The sequence below is a fragment of the Thunnus albacares genome, chromosome 2 (assembly GCF_914725855.1).
Source record: "Thunnus albacares chromosome 2, fThuAlb1.1, whole genome shotgun sequence".
In the NCBI taxonomy this organism is placed as follows: domain Eukaryota; kingdom Metazoa; phylum Chordata; class Actinopteri; order Scombriformes; family Scombridae; genus Thunnus; species Thunnus albacares.
Genome location: NC_058107.1, coordinates 35589799 through 35609239, shown reverse-complemented (window position 1 = coordinate 35609239; position 19441 = coordinate 35589799). Strand labels below are relative to the sequence as shown.

Sequence of the window (19441 nt, the reverse complement as noted above, 5' to 3'; positions counted from 1 at the left end):
CTTGTACAAGAAGGAGCGTTTCACAGTGCAACACACACGTAGGGTTACAGAGAAAAAGGCTCATCATGGAACATTCACAGTTGGTTTATTTACCTTACTAATGGGCGTTTCAGCTTTCACCTGTTGCTTACAGACACATTCCACAGATAACATCATGACATTTTCTCAGTTCTCTAATTGGTGGCCAGCTGAAGATCCTTAACTTTAGATGACACCCTTCTGACCTGTCTCTGACCTTTTATTCTTTGCTGACTTCCTCTAATGTATATAGTACTAGCCTCCCCTTGTTAGCCTTAGCTGCTGAGTTTGCCACTTCTGCAACTTTGCAGAGCAAAACAAGAACATTCAGCATGACATGTAAAAACAAGAACACGCACATAGTATGATTTTAAGACATCTAATCACAGTATAATCCTAATTTTTATAACATACATGAGCCTCATTTCCACTCCCATAATTAGCCAAACGGATGAAGACGCCTTGAACCAGCTGTTTTCATATCAGTTCACCTGCCTGCTTCACCAGTCTGTACACCTGTCAATGAAAATAATCTCAATGTCATTATTATTATTGTTGTTGTTGTTGTTGTTGTTGTTTAGAACCATGTCAGTGTTATAACCCTCATGGTGAGTGATGGGGACCTCTGCTGGTGACTTTATGGATGCTCTTTATTTTGGTAGGGAGTATGGAATAGGGGTAACAGTTTCCACAACATGAACTAAAATAATATCACTATATATCACACTAACTAGCTAATTTTAGCTTAATCTGAAGCTACAGGCAACCAATTCATTTAAAGAGTGCTTAGTTCTCCTGACTGGTGAAGTTTTAACGACCAAATTAATGTTTATTAGCATGCTAATCCCTAATCGTGAGTTAAGCTAATCGCTAATTAGCCACCATGCTAGGTGGACTTTGGCAAGAAGTTTGTACAAGTTACCTCTGCGTCCAGAATGTAAAGTCACATGGTTTATGCTGGTTTAAGCTGAATGGCAAAGGAATATGTTGCTTTAGATGTCATAGTTTTACTCCTTATTTTAGGGAGTAATGTATGTTTTGCATTTAATATAAGTTACAGTGAGTTTGTATGCACCTCAAATCACCTGCATATGTAATATTCTCCTGTTAGCTTTGAGGTGGACTTTGGATGAAGAGGGACAGCTTGTTCCCAGTGGCAGTTGGACAGGAACTGATGGCTGCTGCTACACAATCTCCAGGACAACTTTTGGATTTAATTTCCCAATAAAAACAATTTAAGGACGCCTTTGGATTCCTTCTAAAATAGATACTTTTCTTTTTCTTCAACTGAAGACCATTTAGGTTTTACTAGTCCATAGACTGAGAAAGGACTGAGAAATGCTTGTGGACTCTAGTTTACTTCACCGTACTACAACTGTTTACACTTCCCTGGCCTGGTGGGTTGGTCAAATGGCTGTGATTGGCTGGATGACCGTTAATCAAGCTATCTTGACCAATAGGTTTTCATGTATGGGGAACTCGGTTTCGATTTCATCATGAGTACCTCAGGAAAAAGTGGTGGTGGGAGTGAAATCATGTTTCCGTGAAAGTGTCTCCTTGCTTCCCTCATTCATGTCTCAGTCAGGGAGAGAAAGATGCGAGGATGGAGGAATTTAATTAATCCTATGGGTCGTCCTCGTTCACTCCAGCATCATTTTTGAGGAAACGGCAACTACTCATGACTACTACATAATAACTGTTATTATGTTCTGTGTGCATTTACAAATGTATCTGCTTTTTAGCAGATTAAACTTACTACAAAGTTCTTGAGCTCCAGATATCAATCAATTTCATTAGGAAAAAATCATGAATTTTTTTAAATATGATTTTGTGTTAAGAATCTAGGAGACACAAGCTGCATTTAAAGTCATTTCCAGTCATTTTCCAGTCTTAAACTTTGAACAACCTGCTTTTGTTCACAGAGTTGAAACTGTTTTTGATGTTATTCTTTCTGCAGTATATCACTCCTCAATCTCAGGTTATGTTTCAAGACTATATGACACCATTCAACACAACAATCCCCCAACACTGAACAAAGCAAAAGGGAATAAGACCTTGATGTGAATGTCCCTGACACCATGTGTTTTACTTCCTTTCCATTTACAGCACTTAAAGTTAGTCATAGTCTCTACTTCACTCCAGAAAAAATGACAAAAATGTGCTGAAATTCTGATGCCAGCTTTCCTACATCTATCTATCAATCCCTCTGCAATCTCTCTTGTATTTCTTTTTTTTTGTCATTTTTTGACTGTTAGTGCTCTTATTTTATTTTACCGAACAGGGAAAAATTAAATAAAAAAACTATATAAAGTGTTCGCACAAAGTTCAGGAGAAGTCTAGATATCCTGACTTAGTCTGTGGTTGGGGTCAAGCTTAAAAAACTCAGCTGTTTATGATTTTGGATCACTCGCTCCATCATGTCATCTCACTTACAGTCTCTCTCTTTCTCTGTATGTCTGTTGTCATAGAAACAAACAGGAAGAATGGGACTCAAACGTCACTGCTGTCAGCACTGTGAAAAAGCCTTCACGACATCAACATATTTAAAGATACACCAGAGAGTTCACACCGGAGAGGAACTTCACACTTGTGAACAATGTGGGAAAACTTTCACTAGAGACAGTACTCTAAAAATCCACCAACGCATTCACACTGGAGAGAAGCCGTACTGGTGTGAGCAATGTGGGAAAACGTTCACTCAAGACGGTAATCTAAAAATCCACCAACGCATTCACACTGGAGAGAAGCCGTACTGGTGTGACCAATGTGGGAAAACGTTCACTGAGGACAGTCATCTAAAAATCCACCAACGCATTCACACTGGAGAGAAGCCGTACTGGTGTGAGCAATGTGGGAAAACGTTCACTCAAGACGGTAATCTAAAAATCCACCAACGCATTCACACTGGAGAGAAGCCGTACTGGTGTGAGCAATGTGGGAAAACTTTCACTCGAGGCAGTCATCTAAAAATCCACCAACGCATTCACACTGGAGAGAAGCCGTACTGGTGTGAGCAATGTGGGAAAACGTTCACTCAAGACGGTAATCTAAAAATCCACCAACGCATTCACACTGGAGAGAAGCCGTACCGGTGTGAGCAATGTGGGAAAACGTTCACTCAAGACAGTCATCTAAAAATCCACCAACGCATTCACACTGGAGAGAAGCCGTACTGGTGTGACCAATGTGGGAAAACGTTCACTGAGGACAGTCATCTAAAAAGGCACCAACGCATTCACACTGGAGAGAAGCCGTACTGGTGTGACCAATGTGGGAAAACTTTCACTCAAGACAGTAGTCTAAACGACCACCAACGCATTCACACTAGAGAGAAGCCGTACTGGTGTGACCAATGTGGGAAAACGTTCACCAACAACAGTACATTAAAAGCCCACCAACGCATTCACACTAGAGAGAAGCCGTACTGGTGTGACCAATGTGGGAAAACGTTCACCAACAACAGTACATTAAAAGCCCACCAACGCATTCACACTAGAGAGAAGCCGTACTGGTGTGACCAATGTGGGAAAACGTTCACCAACAACAGTACATTAAAAGCCCACCAATGCATTCACACTGGAGAGAAGCCGTACTGGTGTGAGCAATGTGGGAAAACGTTCACTAAGGACAGTCATCTAAAAACCCACCAACGCATTCACTCAGCATCGTGTTGAACATGTTTCGGAGGCAGGTTAGCACTGTCCCCCTCGTCTCCTCTCCATGCCTTTAATAACAGTGTTGTTCTATCCTGAGCTTCTCTACAAACTGAAGGCTGCCAACTACAACTTTAGAATCAGCATGTATGCCATTAGCGGCCCATGTGACCAAATTTTAAGCTCAGTGATTGGTCGTAGTTTACCTATACCCTGAAAGATTTTCAATTTTTCTCCTTGAGTTTCATGTTGATCCAAGTCATAGAAGTGTGAGTCACGTAACATTGTCAGTGGGGAAAATGAACAGCATTTTTACGCCCGCAATAGCTCCTCCTACCTCACTACTCTATACTGCTCTGTGCATGGATGTATAATTTTGTTTTTAGTTGTTAGACTCAAACTGATATTATAGTTGCCGAGTCCGCGAGGGTTCGGTGGGGTCCACGTGACGTAAGTTTCGTCATCAGAGGGAGTGCGCGTGGGCTCAGTGCGGACATCCGCGTACCTGCAATTTGTTGTGTCCGTGCGGTCACAACGTTGTGTTCCTGTAGAGGGCGATCTAATGCGCATGTGTGGAACGCATCCTCCTAGCGGACCCCAGAAGGTAATATAAACACATCAACTACCCGTCTGTGGTGTCCACAGCTGTCTGTATGCGCGTCCGCTCGGGAGTATAAATGAAGCTTTATGGAATTGAATTTTGGTTTGGGGCCTTGTGAGGTTTCCAGTGAGACACCTCTGTTGTCAGTTCAGTAAATGTTTTCTTTCTGGTTCAAGTTTGATTTAGTAAACTTTACTATTTACTTAGAACGAGTTAGTACAACATGTTGTCCGACCACATCAGAAAACCAAAAGTGAGCCTCGAAAGACGATTGAGATGTGATATTGTTTAAATACGCACAGTTTTCAACAGTTGCTCCTAAACCCATTACTGATGTTGCACTTGGTTGTTCACACATACAGAAATAGTTGTGTAGTATAAAATACATTTACTATGGTATTACTAAGATAAGAGAAGACAACAATTTAAAATGAGCCAAATGACTGTGTGTGTGTGTGTGTGTTACACACTGACAGCCAGTCGTCCGTCATCCTCTGGAAGCTTCAAAACCTCACATCTCTCTGATAGTAACACCTCTTCTAGCTCATGTTTGGATTAAAGTAGGAGAAACTCATTCCATCTCCCTGTCTCTCACCTGTTTTTTTTTTTTTTTTTTTTACTGATGAACAGCAGGTTTCCCCTCAGGCAAAAAAACCTGCAGGTGAGAGGTGAGAATATAAGGTTTGTCAGTGTGTATTGGCTCCAAAAAACATATTTACTGCTGAGACATTCCCCGTAAAATTCTGTTAAATTGTGTTTGTTAAATATTCAGGAAGTTGCTCTACTGTTGGACACACAGGACGCTCCAGGAAGTAAAATCATAATGAGTCAGGTGATGTATAATAATAAGATATTGGTCATTGTTGTTGGCCACACAAGAGGTCAATTAAAGTTATAATTGTTATTTATCTTAATTATAGGGATATAGCTCTTTTAAGGTTAAGTGACTGACATGCAAGCACAAGAAAACATCAAGTTCATTTTTAGTTACACATATTTATGACTAAACACTACAACAGATAAACACAGACACAAGAGGGAAAGGGGAAGCTGCTACAAAAGCTGGTAGTGAATGCATGGAATGAATGATGCAGAGTTATCTATTGTGTTAGAAGGATCAATTAGAAGGAGGCTGAAACATAAAACACTACCAACTTCCTAAGAGACAAAGAGAATCATAAAGATGGTCTGATCAGAGCAAAACAAAGAATTGTTTTAAGCAACAAGGATCATTAAAATGATTTTGTTAAGGAGATCACTCCATGCCGGATGCTCTGTACTATAGTGTCCCCTCATCTTTGATCTCTCAGACCCCCAACAAGAATGAACTCTAGGCCAGGACTTTATTAAAAGTCCTGACTAAATGTACTCTATACCTGACGTATTGGTTTAGCATTTTTTTCAGTCGTATTATTCTTATTTCAGTTAAATAAAAGGTTTTTTCACACTTAATTTTAGCTTTTAGTGTAGTTTTAGTAAACTATAATACCTCTGTTATATCCTCTGAGTGAATTTGTTGAACTTTATTAACCCTGTTTTATGCTCTGAGTGATTTTCCCCACAAAAAAAGTGAATGTGTTTCAACCAGTTACAGCCTGCTTTGAGTCAAGGTCACAGCATCGCTTTGTGTGTGTGTGTTACATAGTAGCGTAAATCAGCTCATGTTGCATTGGTATGTATACAGATAAAGAAGAAGAAGAATAGCTCTGTCTGCTCTGGGAAGGACACTTGTCTTTTGTACTTGTTGTGGATTTTCGGAGCTGATGCACTGGCAGTTGTCAGTTTGAAGAAGAGAAGACCAAACCAAACTTCGTATGATGATTCTGGGAAAACTTTAATGAAGAACCTTGCAAGGGAGAGCGACTCAAGGGACACCTCCTGTTCGTACGGTGTCCCCAAACTCATCTCACCCTCACAGTCCAAAACCAGCCTTTAAGCCAATCATAGAAACTAGTTCGTCAGTTCCGAATCATAAACCTATGACCTAAATCTGTATCTTTGGTTTGTCTTGTTGCGTCTGATGATGACCTGCATTCTGGCCTTGGTTCGCCTGTGAGGCTCCTGGTTTATTAAACAACATGTGTTATCTTCTGTTTGAGAGAACAGAAGAGTACAGCTTGACATTCTGTTGTCCTGGTCAGTTATGGAATATCCATAACAGTACTGAAACCCCTTTTTTTTGGACTTTGAATACCACTTATATTGTAATACTCAAATAAAAAGGGAATATTTCTGCCTCATCAAGAAGTTGTACTTTTTTTCATTGACTGTTTCTCCATCTTATTAGGTGAGTGTTTTTTTTGTGTCATTTTTTCATTAAATACTCCTTTTATCTAGAAGTGACTATTTTTTCTTTGAGGTAATAGTTAACCTATCCCTGCACCCGTTTATTGGGTCAGGACCTGGGTAATGCATACAGGTTAAAGTATCCCATAGATAAATCTCCCTCTGATACAGATTTACACTTTACTTTGCCCCATTTAAGATGCACTAAGCCCCAAGGATGTAGGTGACTTGGGGTGTGTAGATTTTGTACATTCAGGAGGGGATTGAGAGTAGGTAGGCCTATGGGAAGATGAAAAGAGCCATCACCCATAACCTCAGTGGACTTTGCAATTTAAAAATAAGTTGATACCAATGAAATTCATCTGAACGTGTCTAGCATTTTATGATGGTGTATGAAATAAAAATCCTGGTACAGATCTGCCAGTAAAACATGATGTATTTTATATTTTTTTAAATTTGTAATTAACAACACTTTTCCCCCACTTTAAGCCACCAAACTGTCACTTTTCTTCACTACAAAACAACTGTTCAACTGTTCGGACTACAAAAACAGTTTTTTGGGCTGCTGCTTTTTGCTGGTTGCTGGCTGATTGTCCAGGCTGGCTGCCAGTTTCTTCTTGCTTTTGTCTTTGTCTTCTTGCTTTCTGCCATGTGAAAGATATTTTCTTGTTAGGATTGATGCTTTTGCTAAAACATAATTGCAACAAATAAAGTCCTAGATTTGCTTTTTAGCAAAGATATTTTATAAGCTTACTTTTAATAGAGGTGTTTTAGATATTAGATTCATTTTTTATACTGTGTGAGAGAAAGCTGATTATACTGTATTTGACCATTGTGGACTAAGGTGAGAAACTTACAAATTCACGAGAATTTAGTAGTAGGTCAGTTTAACCTCAACTTCTGCTTTCAGCTAACAAAACAGGAAGCGTGAGAGTGGGCTTCGCCCATTCAACTGTGAAAGACAATGCCACAGTGCACAGCTTAAGCCTCAAGGTCTTAAGCTGTGCACTGTAAGAGACAGGTGATGTTTATCCATAAATTGTGCAAAGCAGGATATTAGTCTCTTGACGGTTGAAGTTTCAGATCACCTAGAGGCGTGACCGGAGGTATTGTATCCTACTGGTCTAGATTTATCAATAACCTGAATTGGAAAAATGTCTGTAATCTTCCATATACATGTCTCTTTTAAAATCATACAAAGATATTATCAAGCAAGTCATTGTCTTCTGAAGTTTCAAAAAGACATCTGTATTAACTCTTCATTTTGTGAAATGCACCCTGAAACAATGCAACACATATTCTGGCAATGTCCTTACACTAACAAATTCTGGAAAGATGTGAGCCAATGTATGGTTGATAATATTGACTCTGACTTTTCTCTCTACTGGAAAAATATATTGTTTGGTTTCTTCAATAACAATTGTTATACAATTAATGAATTATGAATAATCGATTTAGACATTATCTTAGCGAAATTTCATATTCATAAATCCAAATTTCGCAATTCTAAACCCTTAATGATAATATTTGAAAATGAAAATAAACAATACATTAAAATCTTGTTTAAATCTAAAATAAGAAAGTTGCTAAAACTGTTGATTTATGTACTTTGTATCTTTATTTAGAAAATTTCTCCCCTGGCTCGTCTGTTCTTTTGTATGTATTAATGACTTCTTTGTCTTCTTTGGGGTGTTAATTATCTGTATAATCGATGTCCCTCTTTATATCTGACCTTGAATGTCAAAAAATATGTTGTGTGTGGGGGGGGGGGGGGGGGGGGGGGGGGGGGGGAAGCAATGAACGGGGCCCCTCCTCCGACGCTGTATCCAGTTCCCTTTACACATTTATGGAACAAACACGCAGTCTGTCTTTCAGGGAGGAGACCTGCTGGATTTTACCGACCAGAACCACTACAAGAGCGGAGGAGAATGGAGGAGAATCAGAACCCGGAGCAACGTACCGACAACACCGTTAAAAAGGAGGAATCAGGCTCGCCCTCTGTTGCCAGCGATACACAGGTTAGTTTTCATGACTCGAGGGTCCGTATATCATCATGTTGTTGGAGAGAAAGTCGGGAAAAAAAAACGAAAACACTTCCAAGCTTTGTGTTCACGGAGTTTTCCTCGTGTGTCCCCTCCTAAGTATGTAGCTGACCATTTTCTCCAGCTCGGGGCCACATGCATAAATCTCTGTGTAGATTCATGACTAAAACTGTGTGTACGCACAATGCCAGAAATATGCATACGCATTCTTTTCGTCAGATATATAAAGCTGTGCGTCGAATGGTTCTGTTTTATAAATCTCAATCACTGAGGAACTGATGTGTGTACTACGAGGCGAGATTAGTGGGTCAGCGAGGTGTGTTGAGTATAAAGCCAGGGTTTTCAGTGTCACGAAGGTGGCTCTCTTTTAACCTGGCTCGATCACCATGGTAACTTATACTGCAAACTTAACCTGGTCCGGAGCAGGTTATGTTCCGAATTTCGGTTTAAAGGTATAATTAATTATTCCACATTAAAATGTCTAAAAACAACTAGACCTATGTTATATATTTTGTTGAGTTGTGTACTTAAATTATCCCAAATGTTTCCAACAATTGATTACTTTTTTATCATACTTGTTTTGATAAGTCATATTGCAAATTTGTAATGGTGCAATAGGTTAGGGTTACTTGTGGGATGGGATTGTGTTACAATATAGCAAACTGTATTCCAAACAAAAAATAAATAAAAATAAAAAAACAAAAACTCATGAAAAAATACTTTGAACAAAAAATATAAAATAAAATTGATTAGTCTATTGGTATTTATCAGAGATAATATTCAATCTATAATATTAATTTCAACTTTGATTTGGCCAAAACCTAAAGTGATTTCCACTTATCCTTCATTATGGGACAGAGTCAGACCTGAATGCACTTCTTGAGTATAATGTTTAAATCTGCTGCATCACGTTTAAAATTGAATTTATTTTCTTGTACAAGAAGGAGCGTTTCACAGTGCAACACACAGGTAGGGTTACAGAGAAAAAGGCTCATCATGGAACATTCACAGTTGGTTTATATACCTTACTAATGGGCGTTTCAGCTTTCACCTGTTGCTTACAGACACATTCCACAGATAACATCATGACATTTTCTCAGTTCTCTAATTGGTGGCCAGCTGAAGATCCTTAACTTTAGATGACACCCTTCTGACCTGTCTCTGACCTTTTATTCTTTGCTGACTTCCTCTAATGTATATAGTACTAGCCTCCCCTTGTTAGCCTTAGCTGCTGAGTTTGCCACTTCTGCAACTTTGCAGAGCAAAACAAGAACATTCAGCATGACATGTAAAAACAAGAACACGCACATAGTATGATTTTAAGACATCTAATCACAGTATAATCCTAATTTTTATAACATACATGAGCCTCATTTCCACTCCCATAATTAGCCAAACGGATGAAGACGCCCTGAACCAGCTGTTTTCATATCAGTTCACCTGCCTGCTTCACCAGTCTGTACACCTGTCAATGAAAATAATCTCAATGTCATTATTATTATTGTTGTTGTTGTTGTTGTTGTTGTTTAGAACCATGTCAGTGTTATAACCCTCATGGTGAGTGATGGGGACCTCTGCTGGTGACTTTATGGATGCTCTTTATTTTGGTAGGGAGTATGGAATAGGGGTAACAGTTTCCACAACATGAACTAAAATAATATCACTATATATCACACTAACTAGCTAATTTTAGCTTAATCTGAAGCTACAGGCAACCAATTCATTTAAAGAGTGCTTAGTTCTCCTGACTGGTGAAGTTTTAACGACCAAATTAATGTTTATTAGCATGCTAATCCCTAATCGTGAGTTAAGCTAATCGCTAATTAGCCACCATGCTAGGTGGACTTTGGCAAGAAGTTTGTACAAGTTACCTCTGCGTCCAGAATGTAAAGTCACATGGTTTATGCTGGTTTAAGCTGAATGGCAAAGGAATATGTTGCTTTAGATGTCATAGTTTTACTCCTTATTTTAGGGAGTAATGTATGTTTTGCATTTAATATAAGTTACAGTGAGTTTGTATGCACCTCAAATCACCTGCATATGTAATATTCTCCTGTTAGCTTTGAGGTGGACTTTGGATGAAGAGGGACAGCTTGTTCCCAGTGGCAGTTGGACAGGAACTGATGGCTGCTGCTACACAATCTCCAGGACAACTTTTGGATTTAATTTCCCAATAAAAACAATTTAAGGACGCCTTTGGATTCCTTCTAAAATAGATACTTTTCTTTTTCTTCAACTGAAGACCATTTAGGTTTTACTAGTCCATAGACTGAGAAAGGACTGAGAAATGCTTGTGGACTCTAGTTTACTTCACCGTACTACAACTGTTTACTCTTCCCTGGCCTGGTGGGTTGGTCAAATGGCTGTGATTGGCTGGATGACCGTTAATCAAGCTATCTTGACCAATAGGTTTTCATGTATGGGGAACTCGGTTTCGATTTCATCATGAGTACCTCAGGAAAAAGTGGTGGTGGGAGTGAAATCATGTTTCCGTGAAAGTGTCTCCTTGCTTCCCTCATTCATGTCTCAGTCAGGGAGAGAAAGATGCGAGGATGGAGGAATTTAATTCATCCTATGGGTCGTCCTCGTTCACTCCAGCATCATTTTTGAGGAAACGGCAACTACTCATGACTACTACATAATAACTGTTATTATGTTCTGTGTGCATTTACAAATGTATCTGCTTTTTAGCAGATTAAACTTACTACAAAGTTCTTGAGCTCCAGATATCAATCAATTTCATTAGGAAAAAATCATGAATTTTTTTAAATATGAATTTGTGTTAAGAATCTAGGAGACACAAGCTGCATTTAAAGTCATTTCCAGTCATTTTCCAGTCTTAAACTTTGAACAACCTGCTTTTGTTCACAGAGTTGAAACTGTTTTTGATGTTATTCTTTCTGCAGTATATCACTCCTCAATCTCAGGTTATGTTTCAAGACTATATGACACCATTCAACACAACAATCCCCCAACACTGAACAAAGCAAAAGGGAATAAGACCTTGATGTGAATGTCCCTGACACCATGTGTTTTACTTCCTTTCCATTTACAGCACTTAAAGTTAGTCATAGTCTCTACTTCACTCCAGAAAAAATGACAAAAATGTGCTGAAATTCTGATGCCAGCTTTCCTACATCTATCTATCAATCCCTCTGCAATCTCTCTTGTATTTCTTTTTTTTTTGTCATTTTTTGACTGTTAGTGCTCTTATTTTATTTTACCGAACAGGGAAAAATTAAATAAAAAAACTATATAAAGTGTTCGCACAAAGTTCAGGAGAAGTCTAGATATCCTGACTTAGTCTGTGGTTGGGGTCAAGCTTAAAAAACTCAGCTGTTTATGATTTTGGATCACTCGCTCCATCATGTCATCTCACTTACAGTCTCTCTCTTTCTCTGTATGTCTGTTGTCATAGAAACAAACAGGAAGAATGGGACTCAAACGTCACTGCTGTCAGCACTGTGAAAAAGCCTTCACGACATCAACATATTTAAAGATACACCAGAGAGTTCACACCGGAGAGGAACTTCACACTTGTGAACAATGTGGGAAAACTTTCACTAGAGACAGTACTCTAAAAATCCACCAACGCATTCACACTGGAGAGAAGCCGTACTGGTGTGAGCAATGTGGGAAAACGTTCACTCAAGACGGTAATCTAAAAATCCACCAACGCATTCACACTGGAGAGAAGCCGTACTGGTGTGACCAATGTGGGAAAACGTTCACTGAGGACAGTCATCTAAAAATCCACCAACGCATTCACACTGGAGAGAAGCCGTACTGGTGTGAGCAATGTGGGAAAACGTTCACTCAAGACGGTAATCTAAAAATCCACCAACGCATTCACACTGGAGAGAAGCCGTACCGGTGTGAGCAATGTGGGAAAACGTTCACTCAAGACGGTAATCTAAAAATCCACCAACGCATTCACACTGGAGAGAAGCCGTACTGGTGTGACCAATGTGGGAAAACGTTCACTGAGGACAGTCATCTAAAAATCCACCAACGCATTCACACTGGAGAGAAGCCATACTGGTGTGACCAATGTGGGAAAACGTTCACTGAGGACAGTCATCTAAAAAGGCACCAACGCATTCACACTGGAGAGAAGCCGTACTGGTGTGACCAATGTGGGAAAACTTTCACTCAAGACAGTAGTCTAAACGACCACCAACGCATTCACACTAGAGAGAAGCCGTACTGGTGTGACCAATGTGGGAAAACGTTCACCAACAACAGTACATTAAAAGCCCACCAACGCATTCACACTGGAGAGAAGCCGTACTGGTGTGAGCAATGTGGGAAAACGTTCACTAAGGACAGTCACCTAAAAACCCACCAACGCATTCACTCAGCATCGTGTTGAACATGTTTGGAGGCAGGTTAGCACTGTCCCCCTCGTCTCCTCTCCATGCCTTTAATAACAGTGTTGTTCTATCCTGAGCTTCTCTACAAACTGAAGGCTGCCAACTACAACTTTAGAATCAGCATGTATGCCATTAGCGGCCCATGTGACCAAATTTTAAGCTCAGTGATTGGTCGTAGTTTACCTATACCCTGAAAGATTTTCAATTTTTCTCCTTGAGTTTCATGTTGATCCAAGTCATAGAAGTGTGAGTCATGTAACATTGTCAGTGGGGAAAATGAACAGCATTTTTACGCCCGCAATAGCTCCTCCTACCTCACTACTCTATACTGCTCTGTGCATGGATGTATAATTTTGTTTTTAGTTGTTAGACTCAAACTGATATTATAGTTGCCGAGTCCGCGAGGGTTCGGTGGGGTCCACGTGACGTAAGTTTCGTCATCAGAGGGAGTGCGCGTGGGCTCAGTGCGGACATCCGCGTACCTGCAATTTGTTGTGTCCGTGCGGTCACAACGTTGTGTTCCTGTAGAGGGCGATCTACTGCGCATGTGTGGAACACATCCTCCGAGCGGACCCCAGAAGGTAATATAAACACATCAACTACCCGTCTGTGGTGTCCACAGCTGTCTGTATGCGCGTCCGCTCGGGAGTATAAATGAAGCTTTATGGAATTGAATTTTGGTTTGGGGCCTTGTGAGGTTTCCAGTGAGACACCTCTGTTGTCAGTTCAGTAAATGTTTTCTTTCTGGTTCAAGTTTGATTTAGTAAACTTTACTATTTACTTAGAACGAGTTAGTACAACATGTTGTCCGACCACATCAGAAAACCAAAAGTGAGCCTCGAAAGACGATTGAGATGTGATATTGTTTAAATATGCACAGTTTTCAACAGTTTCTCCTAAACCCATTACTGATGTTGCACTTGGTTGTTCACACATACAGAAATAGTTGTGTAGTATAAAATACGTTTACTATGGTATCACTAAGATAAGAGAAAACAACAATTTAAAATGAGCCAAATGACTGTGTGTGTGTGTGTGTGTGTGTTACACACTGACAGCCAGTCGTCCGTCATCCTCTGGAAGCTTCAAAACCTCACATCTCTCTGATAGCAACACCTCTTCTAGCTCATGTTTGGATTAAAGTAGGAGAAACTCATTCCATCTCCCTGTCTCTCACCTGTTTTTTTTTTTTTTTGTTTTTTTTTTACTGATGAACAGCAGGTTTCCCCTCAGGCAAAAAACCCTGTAGGTGAGAGGTGAGAATATAAGGTTTGTCAGTGTGTATTGGCTCCAAAAAACATATTTACTGCTGAGACATTCCCCGTAAAATTCTGTTAAATTGTGTTTGTTAAATATTCAGGAAGTTGCTCTACTGTTGGACACACAGGACGCTCCAGGAAGTAAAATCATAATGAGTCAGGTGATGTATAATAATAAGATATTGATCGTTGTTGTTGGCCACACGAGGTCAATTAAAATTATGATTGTTATTTATCTTAATTATAGGGATATAGCTCTTTTAAGGTTAAGTGACTGACATGCAAGCACAAGAAAACATCAAGTTCATTTTTAGTTACACATATTTATGACTGCTACAAAAGCTGGTAGTGAATGCATGAAATGAATGATGCAGAGTTATCTATTGTGTAGTTGGTGTGAGAGACCTTATAGACAGATGAGATGACTGTTATCCCAGAAGCTGTGAGTCAAATCAATGGCACAGTCAGTGATACCTTTCCTGAAAACATGCAATTTGTTTTAAGATAATAGAACAATATATAGTGGGAAAGTAACACACAACAATCGTGACGATTGTTGATCTTGAAGAAGGCTTGAGGGCTGAAATATCATCCAAATAAAAGAGAAATACATATGGAGCCAGAGTGTGCGACACTTTTTTTTCTTCCTGCTTTTAAGATAATAGAACAAAACATTTTTAACTGAGCCAAATGATGACAGAGAGCAAATATTTACAAGTAATTTATTCCAATCAGAAGGAGCCTGAAACATAAAACACTATTACTACCAACTTCCTAAGAGACAAAGAGAATCATAAAGATGGTCTGATCAGAGCAAAACAATTGTTTTAAGCAACAAGGATCATTAAAATGATTTTGTTAAGGAGATCACTCCATGCCAGATGCTCTGTACTATAGTGTCCCCTCATCGTTGATCTCTCAGACCCCCAACAAGAATGAACTCTAGACCAGGACTTTATTAAAAGTCCTGACTAAATGTACTTTATACCTGACGTATTGGTTTTGCATTTTTTTCAGTCGTATTATTCTTATTTCAGTTAAATAAAAGGTTTTTTCACACTTATTTTTAGCTTTTAGTGTAGTTTTAGTAAACTATAATACCTCTGTTATATCCTCTGAGTGAATTTGTTGAACTTTATTAACCCTGTTTTATGCTCTGAGTGATTTTCCCCACAAAAAAAGTGAATGTGTTTCAACCAGTTACAGCCTGCTTTGAGTCAAGGTCACAGCATCGCTTTTTGTGTGTGTGTGTTACATAGTAGCGTAAATCAGCTCATGTTGCATTGGTATGTATACAGATAAAGAAGAAGAAGAATAGCTCTGTCTGCTCGGGGAAGGACACTTGTCTTTTGTACTGAAACCCCTTTTTTTGGACTTTGAATACCACTTATATTGTAATACTCAAATAAAAAGGGAATATTTCTGCCTCATCAAGAAGTTGTACTTTTTTCATTGACTGTTTCTCCATCTTATTAGGTGAGTGGTTTTTTGTGTCATTTTTTCATTAAATACTCCTTTTATCTAGAAGTGACTATTTTTTCTTTGAGGTAATAGTTAACCTATCCCTGCACCCGTGTATTGGGTCAGGACCTGGGTAATGCATACAGGTTAAAGTATCCCATAGATAAATCTCCCTCTGATACAGATTTACACTTTGCCCCACTTAAGATGCACTAAGCCCCAAGGATGTAGGTGACTTGGGGTGTGTAGATTTTGTACATTCAGGAGGGGATTGAGAGTAGGTAGGCCTATGGGAAGATGAAAAGAGCCATCACCCATAACCTCAGTGGACTTTGCAATTTAAAAATAAGTTGATACCAATGAAATTCATCTGAACGTGTCTAGCATTTTATGATGGTGTATGAAATAAAAATCCTGGTACAGATCTGCCAGTAAAACATGATGTATTTTATATTTTTTTAAATTTGTAATTAACAACACTTTTCCCCCACTTTAAGCCACCAAACTGTCACTTTTCTTCACTACAAAACAACTGTTCAACTGTTCGGACTACAAAAACAGTTTTTTGGGCTGCTGCTTTTTGCTGGTTGCTGGCTGATTGTCCAGGTTGGCTGCCAGTTTCTTCTTGCTTTTGTCTTTGTCTTCTTGCTTTCTGCCATGTGAAAGATATTTTCTTGTTAGGATTGATGCTTTTGCTAAAACATAATTGCAACAAATAAAGTCCTAGATTTGCTTTTTAGCAAAGAGATTTTATAAGCTTACTCTTAATAGAGATGTTTTAGATATTAGATTCATTTTTTATACTGTGTGAGAGAAAGCTGATTATACTGTATTTGACCATTGTAGACTGTAAGGTGAGTGTTGTGGATTTTCGGAGCTGATGCACTGGCAGTTGTCAGTTTGAAGAAGAGAAGACCAAACCAAACTTCGTATGATGATTCTGGGAAAACTTTAATGAAGAACCTTGCAAGGGAGAGCGACTCAAGGGACACCTCCTGTTCGTACGGTGTCCCCAAACTCGTCTGACCCTCACAGTCCAAAACCAGCCTTTAAGCCAATCATAGAAACTAGTTCGTCAGTTCCGAATCATAAACCTATGACCTAAATCTGTATCTTTGGTTTGTCTTGTTGCGTCTGATGATGACCTGCATTCTGGCCTTGGTTCGCCTGTGAGGCTCCTGGTTTATTAAACAACATGTGTTATCTTCTGTTTGAGAGAACAGAAGAGTACAGCTTGACATTCTGTTGTCCTGGTCAGTTATGGAATATCCATAACAGTGAGAAACTCATTTATTCACCAGAATTTAGTAGTAGGTCAGTTTAACCTCAACTTCTGCTTTCAGCTAACAAAACAGGAAGCGTGAGAGTGGGGTGCGCCCTTTCAACTGTGAAAAACAATGCCACGTATAGCCTCAAGGTCTTAAGCTGTGCACTGTAAGAGACAGGTGATGTTTATCCATAAATTGTGCAAAGCGGGATGTTTGTCTCTTGACGGTTGAAGTTTCAGATCACCTAGAGGCGTGACCGGAGGTATTGTATCCCACTGGTCTAGATTTATCAATAACCTGAATTGGAAAAATGTCTGTAATCTTCCATATACATGTCTCTTTTAAAATCATACAAAGATATTATCAAGCAAGTCATTGTCTTCTGAAGTTTCAAAAAGACATCTGTATTAACTCTTCATTTTGTGAAATGCACCCTGAAACAATGCAACACATATTCTGGCAATGTCCTTACACTAACAAATTCTGGAAAGATGTGAGCCAATGTATGGTTGATAATATTGACTCTGACTTTTCTCTCTACTGGAAAAATATATTGTTTGGTTTCTTCAATAACAATTGTTATACAATTAATGAATTATGAATAATCGATTTGGACATTATCTTAACGAAATTTCATATTCATAAATCCAAATTTCGCAATTCTAAACCCTTAATGATAATATTTGAAAATGAAAATAAACAATACATTAAAATCTTGTTTAAATCTAAAATAAGAAAGCTGCTAAAACTGTTGATTTATGTACTTTGTATCTTTATTTAGAAAATTTCTCCCCTGGCTCGTCTGTTCTTTTGTATGTATTAATGACTTCTTTGTCTGTTTTGGGGTGTTAATTATCTGTATAATCGATGTCCCTCTTTATATCTGACCTTGAATGTCAAAAAATATGTTGTGGGGGGGGGGGCAATGAACGGGGCCCCTCCTCCGACGCTGTATCCAGTTCCCTTTACACATTTATGGAACAAACACGCAGTCTGTCTTTCAGGGAGGAGACCTGCTGGATTTTACCGACCAGAACCACTACAAGAGCGGAGGAGAATGGAGGAGAATCAGAACCCGGAGCAACGTACCGACAACACCGTTAAAAAGGAGGCATCAGGCTCGCCCTCTGTTGCCAGCGATACACAGGTTAGTTTTCATGACTCGAGGGTCCGTATATCATCCTGTTGTTGGAGAGAAAGTCGGAAAAAAAACAACGAAAACACTTCTAAGCTTTGTGTTCACGGAGTTTTCCGGCCGTTTCCTCGTGTGTCCCCTCCTAAGTATGTAGCTGACCATTTTCTCCAGCTCGGGGCCACATGCATAAATCTCTGTGTAGATTCATGACTAAAACTGTGTGTACGCACAATGCCAGAAATATGCATACGCATTCTTTTCGTCAGATATATAAAGCTGTGCGTCGAATGGTTCTGTTTTATAAATCTCAATCACTGAGGAACTGATGTGTGTACTACGAGGCGAGATTAGTGGGTTAGCGAGGTGTGTTGAGTATAAAGCCAGGGTTTTCAGTGTCACGAAGGTGGCTGTCTTTTAACCTGGCTCGATCACCATGGTAATTTATACTGCAAACTTAACCTGGTCCGGAGCAGGTTATGTTCCGAATTTCGGTTTAAAGGTATAATTAATTATTCCACATTAAAATGTCTAAAAACAACTAGACCTATGTTATATATTTTGTTGAGTTGTGTACTTACATTATCCCAAATGTTTCCAACAATTTTCAAGCCCAGAAAAATCTGTAATTTAATCAAAGTAACGGACCGTTTCATTTGGTCGCATGTCAATGGCGTCATACCTCCTCTACCATAGAGTAAACACGCACAAGATGCATACAGCGGTGCTGTGTTTGTCTGCTACAACAGCGTCTACCAAAGAGTAACTTACACACATACAAGATAATACATCGGCATTGTGGTTGTTCCACAGAAACTGTTATTAATTGACTTTTAATCAGTTTTAAGCCACATTTTCATGATAAATTTAGGTCGCTTTTAACTATATCTTTTAGCCAGAAGAGGGATTTTAGTCATTGGATGTCTGGATCTTAAGTTATCAGAGAAATAAACTGAACAAGTGTTAGCAGCAGCTTGGCTAACAGCCCGTACCGGACGTCCAGTGGTCGCCGTACATCGTTGGAGAAACACTGATTTTTTTAGGTAAAACAGCTTTAATTAGTATTTTAATGATTTTAATCTGCGTGTACGTTTGTTTTTGTAAAGGAGGAGACCTCTGCGGATAATTCGGCTCCCGGTAAAAACATCCCGAATGATTAACACTGGAGTAATCCTATCCCGGTGAAGCTGGTTATTTCACAACGAAGACAACAACTCCCATGATCCCTTGCTACTTCGCACCGTCATCACACTTTTGTTATTGTTTGGATTGAGAGACCCCTAGTGGCTGAAATTACATATTGTGCATTTAAATCGGCAATAAAAAGTGCCGCCCTTTCACTGACTAC

The 19441-nt window shown here is 39.2% G+C and overlaps 1 protein-coding gene across 1 annotated transcript in view; it reads left to right on the top strand.

The window, feature by feature from the left end:
• LOC122967725 overlaps nt 1–19441 on the top strand; it is a 68466-nt gene that overhangs the window by 22431 nt on the left and 26594 nt on the right. The window contains 2 exon segments of the mRNA XM_044332517.1: nt 2579–3685; nt 12033–12928. Coding sequence (XP_044188452.1) covers nt 2579–3685; nt 12033–12928 — 2003 coding nt within the window.